The sequence below is a fragment of the Haliaeetus albicilla genome, chromosome 26, assembly GCF_947461875.1.
Source record: "Haliaeetus albicilla chromosome 26, bHalAlb1.1, whole genome shotgun sequence".
Taxonomy (NCBI): Eukaryota; Metazoa; Chordata; class Aves; order Accipitriformes; family Accipitridae; genus Haliaeetus; species Haliaeetus albicilla.
Genome location: NC_091508.1, coordinates 21001997 through 21012680, shown reverse-complemented (window position 1 = coordinate 21012680; position 10684 = coordinate 21001997). Strand labels below are relative to the sequence as shown.

General features: G+C 64.2%; 1 protein-coding gene across 4 annotated transcripts in view; it reads left to right on the top strand.

Annotated features, from left to right (window-relative positions):
* The first annotated feature begins 2101 nt into the window (after positions 1 to 2101).
* LHX6 (LIM homeobox 6) overlaps positions 2102 to 10684 on the top strand; it is a 19289-nt gene continuing 10706 nt past the window's right edge. For 2 of the 4 annotated variants that reach the window (XR_011322282.1, XR_011322281.1), the window contains exons 1-5: positions 2157 to 2308; positions 2814 to 2954; positions 3288 to 3470; positions 3549 to 3670; positions 9542 to 9762. Coding sequence is in view for 2 of the 4 variants with exons in the window: in XM_069771215.1 (XP_069627316.1) it covers positions 2234 to 2308; positions 2814 to 2954; positions 3288 to 3470; positions 3549 to 3670; positions 9542 to 9762 (742 nt within the window). In the remaining 2 variants the exon portion in view is untranslated. Of the gene's footprint in view, positions 2309 to 2813; positions 2955 to 3287; positions 3471 to 3548; positions 3671 to 9541; positions 9763 to 10684 lie in introns of all 4 variants that reach the window. The other 2 variants (XM_069771215.1, XM_069771214.1) reach the window with 2 other exon arrangements.

Genomic DNA, 10684 nt, shown 5'->3' with positions numbered 1-10684 from the left:
CCAGGAAAGTGAGGGTGGCAAGCAGGAAGTGAGGGTGGTAAATGCTTGGCATCAGCCGAAGTCCACTGATAAAAATCTGGGTACAATAGCATCAGTCTTTTTTTTTTTTTCTTAATTTTTTTTTTTTCTGCACTACCACAGTCACTAACAGAAGTGCCTTGTCTGTTGTTCAGCCAGACTCAGACCTGGGGAAGCTTTATTGCAGGTCGGTGTTTGTGTCGGTCATTCCCGCTGCCGCCGGCCTGGCAGGCGCTTGTGCTGCTTGTGCTTCCCAGGAATGCTGCGGCTTCCCGAAGGCCCCGAGCCTCTTCGGCAGCCGGCGGTGATAGCGCAGTAAAACCAGAGAGTTTCTAACCCTGGAGCTGGGAGGAGGCAAAGGCTCAGTAACGTTTTTTTCATGAGCGTCAGCTCTGGGGCTTTGCATATCAACTGTCATAAAATAGGTTTGAAAAGCACCGGGAAGCGTGGCATCGCTTTGGCGGAAGATGCGGCTGGCTCCAAAGCCGTAAGTACGGAGGTTGGCAGGCTGGCGGTGGGAAGGAGAGCTGGGCTTGGTGCCCGGCTCCCCCGAGGAGGAATCTAGGGGTTGATTCTTACCTTTGGCTTATGGCCCTATCCCCTTAGGGGTTGCTTTGCTTCCCCTGTATTTCCAGCAAATCCCCAGGGGCATGGTGGGGTACCAAGGACAATGTTCACCGTGTCCATGGTGTGGGTTTTTCCTCAACGATCTTCCTGCCTATGGTGAGACTCCCTCACTTGGGGCGGGTACGGAATCACGCCTTCACCTGTGGGAACACATAACATGCCCAACCCCAAATCTCGGGATTCTGGCCGGGTTGCTCGGTGACACGCATCCCCGTTGCTGCCTCCTACCAGCGCTGGTGGAGGGAGCGGGTCGGGGGTAAGAAAGGGGATGAAGTTGGTGTTAATACCCTGTAACTTCACTGCTTGGCATTCCCCAAGTGCTGCCCGGGCCGTGTTCCTGGTGCAGGCAGCAGCTGTGTAACTCGTGCTTCGGAGATCTACCTGCCCTCAGCAGGCAGCGCAGGCAGGTGACCCGCTGCCCACAGGGCCGAGACTTGATCCCAAGGCTGGGGAAGGCAGAGGCTGGGCTGAAGTCACCCTGTTCCTCAGCCCATTCTGACTTTGCGGGGCCCAGAGCGCCTGCTCTGTAATTATGGGAGTAGAGAAAGCCGTCAGCGTTGCTGTGCCGTGGCGTGCCGTGGCCGTTACAGCCCTGCATCGCTTTCGGATGCAAACAAAACCCGCGTTGCCCTGTTCCGACCGGCGCTGTGTAGGGGGCCAGACGGCTTTCATGGCTGTGTCCGTGAAAACTCCTACGTGTTTCTTCTGGAGCAGTGGGAGCTCATTCAGACCCCGCCAGCGTGGACGAGCGGCTTAAATTGTCCTTTCTCAGCACCGCTCCTCCGCACTTGCCCGCGTCGCCCCGTCGCTCTGCCTCCGCAGAGCCGAGGACCGAGGGGAGGACGAGCCGGCGGGCCTGGGGCCGAGCTTCCTCGGGGTTTCTCGGGCTTTCTTGCAGCCCCGATGCTTAAACCTAATGTCTTGTATTCATTCTAAAATGGCTTTCATCTGATTTCCCTCTCGGTTAACAATTTAGCTGTCAAAACCAATAACGGCGAGGATCCATCCCCGGCCGCCATCAGCTCACGTTACCGTCCTGCAATTAACTCCGTGGTGGAACCGCTGCCGGGGCTTTGCTGGGGAATTATCAGGTTACTAATAAAGCCCGGGCAGAGGCGGGCGGCCCAGACGCCGCGGCGGTGGGCGCGATCCCGGCCTGCCGCACCCCAGCCCGCCCCGGGGGGGGGGCGGCTCGGCGGCCGGTCCCGCCGCTGCCCCCCGGGGGCCGGCCCCGGCCCGTACGCCCCGTCGGGGCGGGCAGCGCCCGCGTAGGCGGGGGAGGACCCGGGCCGGACCGGGGGCCACCCCCCCCCTTCCCCCCCGCCCTCCGCCCCCGCGGGCGGTGCCGCTGCCGGTGCCGCCGCAGGTAGCGGGGCCCGGCGGGGCGGGCGGGCGGCCCCCGGGGCGCGGCGGCGGCGGCGGCGGGGGGGGGGGACACGGCTTCCTGCCCGGCCCGCGGCCGCCCCCGGCGGGGGAGCGGGGCCGGCGCGGCTCCCTCCCCGCCCTTCCTGCCGGCGGCCGCGGGACGCGCCGCCCGCGGGTACGGAGCGCGGCGGCGGCGGCGGGCGGAGCGGGGCGCGCCCGCCCCATGCACCGGAGCCATGAGGGCGGGCAGCCCCGGGGCCCGGGCCGCCGCGTCCCGGCCGGCGCCGAGGCGGGCGAGGTGAGAGCCGGTGCCGCCGTCGGGGCCGGGAAGCGGGGCCGGGCACCCCGGGGAGGGCGGCGGGCCGGGGCCGGGGCCGGGGCCGGGGCCGGTCGCTGCCTCCCGCGCCCGAAGGGGAGGATTTTCCATCCCGGCGTTTTCTGGGGCGTTTTGTGCTCGGCGGAGGGAGAGGGGGAAGAATTTCGATTTTTAATTACTACCATTAAAAAAATCAAATTTGCAATTCTTTGGGTGGCCTGATGGATTCCCTGATTGACAGCCGGAATTGACACTCTGGGTACCTCTTATCTCGGGCATTTACGGCAATTTCTAATTGCAGGTAGTTTGTGGGGTTTTTTCAGCGCTTTGGCTCGCATGGGAACCGAGCGATTACTTCAAGAGGCCCGGGTTAAGTGCAGGCAGGGAGAGAATTCAATCCACATTCAAATTGCTTCATTAAAGAGACGCAGCTTTTGTTGCAAAGGATTTAAATGGCCACTAGAAAGTTCTTATTTATTGTTTTGAGGCGGTTTATATAGGGTGCCCCGCGCTCGCCCGGCGCATGGAGCCGCAGCCTCCCTCTCCCGCTCTCTCCCGCAAGGTGATGCCGCCGGAGCCGCTGCCCAAGGGGAGCGCCCGCTGCCTCGACCCCCACGCCCGCGCCATGGTAAGCGGGGCCGGGGGGCTGCGGGGACCCGGCGGGCCGGGGATGCCGGGGGGCTGCGGGGACCCGGCGGGCCGGGGATGCCGGGGGGCTGCGGGGACCCGGGGGGCTGCGGGGACCCGGCGGGCCGGGGATGCCGGGGGGCTGCGGGGACCCGGCGGGCCGGGGATGCCGGGGGGCTGCGGGGACCCGCCGGGACGCACCGGGCCGGGGGCTGCGGGGACCCGGCGGGCCGGGGATGCCGGGGGCTGCGGGGACCCGTCGAGACGCTCCGCGTCGGGGCCGCGGGGGACGGCGGGGCCCCGGCTAACGGCCCCGCGGCGGCTCTGCCCGCAGTCGCAGCCCGACGGGGAGCCGCTGCCCGGCGCCCTGGAGAAGGAGGACGCCCGCTCGGCGCCCAGTACGCCCTCCACGCCGTCCGTCTGCTCCCCGCCATCCTCCTCTTCCTCCACGCCGTCGGCCGGCAAGAACGTCTGCTCCAGCTGCGGGCTGGAGATCCTCGACCGGTACCTGCTCAAGGTGAGCGGCGGGGGCGGCGGGCGGCGGCGGCGGGGGGCGGCGGGTGGCCCCGGGTCTCAGCCCCCTTCTCTGCCGCAGGTGAACAACCTCATCTGGCACGTCCGCTGCCTGGAGTGCTCCGTGTGCCGCACCTCGCTGCGGCAGCAGCACAGCTGCTACATCAAGAACAAGGAGATCTTCTGCAAGATGGACTACTTCAGGTAGGGGACACGGGCTGGGGGGCGGGGGGGGTGCAGCTGCGGGTTGAAACCCCGGCTCCGGGGCGGGGGACCGGCTGCCGAGGGGTCGGGGCTGCTCCGGCGCTTGGCGGGGAGAAGGGGTTGAAAAAGCCGCCGGGCTCCCCGGAGCAGCCGGCGGGGAGAGGAGTCCCCTCGGGGCACGGGGAGGAAGGGGATTTGGGGGGCAGCTGCACCACCTCCCGGCGGGGTTCCTGATCCCCCCAGCCTCGCTGCCCGGGTGCTCGTGCCCCCCAGCCGGGGCTCTGCGGGTCGCCCCCAGCCCCGGTGCCCCTCGGCGCGGCGGGGAATTGTCCCCTCGGCTGGGGAAACGCTGGTTGAACGGCATCGCCCCGGCTTCTGCCAGGAGGGTTAAACGCGGACCTGACGGTCTGCGGTGCCGAACGGCTTTTGGAAACGTCCGTCTGCCGTGTGGCATCCGAAATGCCGAAGCGTCCGTGGCCGGGAGTGCGTGAAAAGAACCGAAACAAATTACCGGCACCGCAAGTCCCTGCGGCCGGGCCGGGGCTCGCCGAGTGCCGTCGGGTTCGGTGCGGACCTGCACCCCCCCGGGGGAGCGTGTCCTGCCGGGAGGCTGTTTCTGGCTTCGACCGTCTTTTGGTTCTAAACCTTAAACCACGAATTTCCCCCCCGAAAGAGTGGCGTGAGGGGACGGAGCTCCTCACCGGGGCTGAACTCAACACCGGAGCTCCCTGCTCGGACTTTCCCCATCCCACCAGGATGAGGGAATACCGTTTGCCCCCGGAGGAAGGGGAATCACGGGCAGGAAATGAGAATGACCCCGGCGGGGGGCTCGGGGGGCTCGGCAGCATCCTCCCGCCGCGGCGGAGGGCTCGGGGCTGCCTCCGCGGACAAAGGTGCCGTGGGCAGGGCGTGCTGGGGGGGGGGGGGGCGGGGGGAAATACCTTGGAGATTTCTGCCGGTGTGTTTCACGGAGAGGGGCTCCAAATACTTGGTTCTCGGCGGCTCAGCCCCCGTCCCCGCCGCACCGGCTCCCGCCGCGGGGTTGCGCGGCTCCTCGGGCTCCGGGAGGCGGCTGCGGGGGCTGCGGGGAACCGGAGCCGTCCCCGGGGGGCCGCGGCGCTCCGCGTCCCGCCCGGTTGTTGTTGTTGTTATTATTATTATTATTATTTTTCGACTGCTGGTTTTTGGTGATCTCGCCGAAATCTCCTTCGCTCCCGACAGAAAGGTTTGGGGAAGTCCGCGGTGCCCTTGTGCTGCTTCGGGGCACTTTCAGCGCTTTCATTAATTAATAACCGTTCCGATGCCGTTAACGTTGGGGTTTTTTTAAGAGTGGACCTTTCCAAAGGCGGTTTTAAAGTAGCGCCTGGCTCTCTAAATTGCCTTCGAGCAAATAAAGCGAAGAACATCTGTTAAAAATGAACCTCTTTAGCTAGAAACCCCGGAGGCAGCGGGCGCTCCGCCGGTCTCTGCCCGCCGGCACCGGGGATGCCAAAGGAAAACTAAAACGAAAATGGCTGAAGGCGCCGCGGGACCCCCCCAGTTCCTGGGCGGCTGGGCCGGGGGGGCTCCCGGACCGCGCTTCGCACTTGCCTTCTGCACAAAAAGATGGGGGGGGGGTTGTGGTTTGGGGGTTTTTAGTTTGTTTTTTTGGTTTGCGTTTTGATTTTTCTTTTTTTTTTTTTTTTTTTTGGTGAAACGCCGTGCGGCGGCGGAGGCAGCGCTCGGAGCCGGGCGGGAGCGGGGACACCCCCCCCCCCCCTCAGCCCCCGGGTCCGTGGGGCTCCCGGTGACCCTCGGCCGAGCCCCGGGCCGGCCCCGCTGCGGTGTCCGCGGGGGGCAGCGGGCGGGGGTCGCTCCCGCCGTCTACCGAGGGCGGCCGCGGCGGATCCCGCCGGGTCGAGCCGCGCCGTCGGTGCCGGTCTGCGGCCGGGAGCCGCTCGCCGGGGCCGGGGCGGGTTGGGGCTGACCACCACCATCCTCCCCGCCCCGGCTGCCCCCTGGCAAACCCACCTCGGGGGCCGCTCGCCCGGTCCCGGTCCCCTCCTGCGCCCACCCGGCTCCCGGGAGCATCCCAGCCCGCAGCCTGGTGAGCCCGGGACAGCCGGGACCCGGCACTCAGCAAAGGACCTGACTCTTGAGATGGTGTTTTTTGATATTTTTGGTTTTTTTTATTTTAATTTTTTTTATTTATTATTTACTGCAGATGAAGTGTGGGGGTTCTTTTTTTTAAGAGCAAAGCAGAAAACCTATCTTGATGCGTGCGGGTCTTTGGAGCCAAGGCGGACGGGAAGGGGCGGCGGGATGCGCTCTGCCTTGGAGCACACGGCGGCTTTTATCCCACCAGCGCTAATTCCCCGGGAGCCGGGGCTGTTCGCGGGCAGCCTGGGCTGGGGGGCCGTGTTCAGGCCTGGTCTGTCCGACCTTCCCTTCCCCACTCGCATGAGGGGCTGCGTAAGTGCTGGTGCTGCCGCAGCTCCGCGGCCTTGTGTGTGTTCTTAAGCAAATGCTGCTGTTTCCTGTGTCTTGTCAAATAATTGCGTTTGGCATCCAGGGTTCCAGCACTTCGAGGAGGACCAAATTAAAATTGGAGCTCATTGAGCAGGACGTTGTGTTCTCGGGCAATGCGAGGGCCGCTCACGGCCAAGCTCCCGCAGCTCTGGTCACAGGGAGGCCCGGTGTGATCCCAGTGTGATTCCCACAACACCCCGCTGGGACCCCGTGGCTCCCTGCCTCGCTGGGCAGCCCTTAGGCACACGATCGCGGGGTCACCAGTCCCAGCGTGTGTCCCTGGGGGCTGGGACAGCAAGAGACCAGCGGGTGAGGCGGCATCCACAGCTCAGCTACGGCCCAGGTGACCTCCATCACCCCTCGCCATCGTGCCCCACTGGGACGATGCTCCTGCTCGAGCACTGCCGTGGCTCGGCGTGGAGATGGACTCGCTGCAGCAACCCGCTGCAGCTGTGCAATTTGGGGTGATTTCTGGAAGCCGCAGCTGACTCTGGGGGCTGTGTTAGGGGCTTCCTACAGAGAGGACTCGTGAGGTGACAGGAATGTTTGGAGCTGTGGGTGGCCCTGGGCGCTGGGCGTCCCTTGCCCCGTCCCCGCAGGCAGGGATGGACAGCAGGGCTCAGGGAGCTGCGGCACCCGGGTACGAGCGACGTATGAGAGCCAGGACGCACCAGGGCGTCCTCCCGCCTCTGCTCTTCCCGTGCCCCAGATGTTGCGGCCGCCCCTGGGGGAGGCGGGATGAGTGTCTCTGGAATGAGTCTCTCTGGGATGAGTCTTTCCCGGTAATGTCGTTGGCAGTTTCCATCTCCCAGAGCAAACCGTTGCGGAGAGCCGGCAGCATCCGCTCAACCGACCACAAACTACGCACAGGGCCTGAGCCGATGGCTCCGGCAGATGTTGGTGATGCCCCGGCCTGTGTTGCAGTGCTGGGCTCGGAGAAAGTCTCCGGCTCTGCGTCTCCTGCTGCAGTGTGGCCCCGTCCCTGTCCCTGCCAGGCGGGTGGCAGGAGCCATGGGGTACCCCTCGCCTGGTGCTCTGCCACCCTGAGCAGACAGGGCTCTTTGGACTCTCACTGCCCCGTGAGCTTGGTGAACTAAAGTCTATTTTATTTTTGAGCCGTTATTTCCAGTGCCGACGGGTCAGGGCAGCCTGCCTGCAGGCGTTTCTCTCCCCGTTCCTGTGTTGCTTGCGGTGATGGTCTCTGTTGGTTTGACAGCGAGTGCCCGTGCCCAGCCCCAGCTCAGCGTGGTTTCTGTAAAACCTGATCGCTGTGGATGGTGCTGGAGGCAGGTGTTGGCCGAGAGCCACAGGCACAGCATCGGCGGTTGCCGGTGCCGCAGCCTGCGCAGTCCCCGTGCTCGCATCTGGCTGCCGAGCCTCAGCCTCTCGCCGGGCGCTGCTTGTGCCGTGGCTCTGCAGGGGACAGTGGTGTCAGCCCCTGCCTGCGCTGGCTGCTGCGGCCCCCCGAGCCCCTGCACCCTCAGCAGCCCCTGCCCTGCTCCCTGGGAACTGCCACCAACCTGGGGGTCCCGCCTGGCCCCAGGGGGACACCGTGATGTGGGTCTGGGGCCACCTGGGTGTCTCCCCCAGATCCCAGCTGGTGTGTGATGGGGACGTGTGATCTTTCCCGTGCGGTGCCCTGTGCCTCAGTTTCCCCTCTGTCCCAGAGGCATCGGGACATGCCTGTCCCCATGCTGTGTTCCCCCCCCCTCCCGCAGCAAGCTGTGATTCAAGCGGGGAGCAGCGATTACCACGTGCTATTAGCTTGGTAAGCCTGCCCCTCGTTTGATACCGTTCAGCAAGTACGACTGTTTACATAGCACATTGTTCAAAGTAATTCAATTTACAGGAATGATCTTTACTTCTAAATAAAAAATTAATACAGTTCTTTTGTTTGTGCGTTTATATAAACTAGCTGGCACAAAGTCAGTTTACAATGTTCCCATCTGAAGTAAATTAGTGAAGTCTCTTAGCTAGGTCTCTGTATAATTTCAGCACAGAAATGTCCTCTCTGAAGCAGCGTTTTTGGGTGGTTTTTTTTTTTGGTCAGCTATGGTCAGGCTGAAAAATTTAAACCTTTCTTTTCCTCCCAAATAGTTTTGCAATTAGTAATTCCATTGCAGGACGGTCTTTCTGCATCTCGTTGAGCCCACAGTGGGCGGCAGCAGCTCTGCGGCGTGGGGTCGGCGCCCGTTGGCTGCGGTGGGCTGACCTGGGCTCTTCCACCACCCGTCTGCAGCGACTGGGGCTGCTCTGGCCGACCGAAACCGAGGGGCTTGCGGTGTGGGGTGTCTCCTGCCATTTGGTGTGGTCATCCCTTCTCGGTGTTTTGTGCCTGCACTGAGAGATGCTGGAGCTGCTCGGATAGGGGTGGCAGCAGCTCCGCTCCCCGGCCAGCGCAGGCGTTGGGAGCGCGCAGGCCCCGGCTGCGGTGGGGGGCCGGGTGGGAGCCCCCGGGAGCCGGAGGCAGCGGTGGCTGGTGTGCTGGGGGTGTGCGGGGAAGCTCAGCAGCTGCAATCAGGGCTGTGTCGGAGCCAGCATCAGCTCTGTGGTGACAGAGGAGATGCTCGCTTCTCCCCTGCTGCTCTTGCTGCTCATTGCATTTATTTTTTTAAGCAGCAGTAATACCAAAATGCAGAAGCCAAACCAAGGCTGCGCCTGACCCTGCCTGTGCTGCAGGCAGCACCTCCTGGCAGGCGCCAACCCGGGGTTGCAGGGCCGCAGGGCCATGTCTGCTGCTCCCCATGAATCGCCCACCCTCAGCCAGCAGCATCCTGGCAGAAATGGTTTTTTTCAGAAGTGTGCAAAACGCCCGGCGCAGGGATCCTGGCCATCTTGTTGCCTCTTCATTGCACTGAGCTACTTTCCAGTGTAACTCACATAGGCACGATCATCGTCCTCTTGCAGCAAGGAGACTCCTCGTAGGAGGAAAAAGCAGATGCATGTGCCTGTACGTGTGAGGAGAAAACACATGTTTTGATTTATGGCAACGGGAGAGAACCAGCTCTGACACAGTTTCCATCCGAGTCTCACACTGGCTGTTATCAAAATAAAAAGCCCACGGGCTTGGAAGCTGAATCATGGCGCTGCGTCACCTCAGCCCCTTGGCTGCATCTGGCGCCGCGGGGCCGGGGCGAGTCAACACCCCGCTCCTGCCTGCGCCACTGCCCGTGCTGCCCTGCCGCCGGGGATCGGCACTGGTGGGGCGGTTTCACTGCAGCTCATTCCCTGCGTGGGTGTCGGGGGGGGGGGGTTGGGCTGGATGGGGCGAGCGACGGGGCCAGCAGCAGCTCCCGCGCCATGGCATCGTGCTGCCTGCCCTCACCCTTGCCCACCCTCATCCTGCCTCTTCTCCTCCCGCAGCCGGTTTGGTACAAAGTGCGCCCGCTGCGGCAGGCAAATCTACGCCAGCGACTGGGTGCGGCGAGCGCGGGGCAACGCCTACCACCTCGCCTGCTTCGCCTGCTTCTCCTGCAAGCGGCAGCTCTCCACCGGCGAGGAGTTCGGTTTGGTGGAGGAGAAGGTGCTGTGCCGGATTCACTACGACACCATGATAGAGAACCTCAAGCGAGCGGCGGAGAACGGTACGCAGCCCCAGTGCCGCGGTTGTGGCCTCGCTCCGGGGGCCATCCGCGTCCCACGCGCTGACCCCCATCAAAGGGTGCCAGGGTTGGTCCCGTTGTCACCAAAAGGGGACGATGGGTGGCCCTGGGGAGGCTTGAGTGTGAGGCCCTGGGCTGGCAGAGGGCTCGTGGGGGTGGCCAACGTGCCGGCAGCACCTGCGGCTTGTGGCAGACCCGTGTGCCGCAGGCAATGCCGGGGACGAGGCCCTGGTCCCGCGCAGCCCGATGTGCAGTGCGTGAGGAAGCCACTGGGATTTTGAGGCTGTGAGTCATAAATCTAAGAAGGTGGGAAAGCTGGCGATCCGACAAAACCTTCCCCTCATTTTCCACCCGCCCTGCCCGCCTGGGGACGTGCTGCTCCCAGCTGGACCGCGCCGCACGCTGCTGTCCCCGCCGCGGCGCGGCGCGAGCAGCTGGCCAGCCTCTGCTTTCCCAATCAAGTCGGTGACACCGAGGTCACGCAGCACCGCAGGTCCTGTCCCCTTGAGCCCGGCCCCATCCTTCTGCGTGGCAGCGGGCAGAGAGATGCTCGGAGCAACAAATCGGTGGGGTTAGTCTGAAGCGGTGCACAAGGGAGGCCAGGCAGTGCCGGGGGCTGTCCTGTGTTGGAAAGCACCTGAGCTATGTTGATACGGCAGCAACCGCAGCTCAGGGGAGCAGGCAACCCCCTGGGCTCGGTGCTGTGGGAGCTCAGCCGGGTCCTGCCCATGGGCTGGGGCTGAGGCTGGGTTCATCTCTCTCCCGCACTTGTGCCTGTGGGGAATGACGGCTGTGGCGGCTTCGAGGCTGTTTGCTTTTAACACGTGGGCATTGCGCCGGGCGAGGGAAGGGTGCCCAGGGATGCTGTGCAGCTGCAGAGTCACTGAGGGAAGTGTCCAGGGCC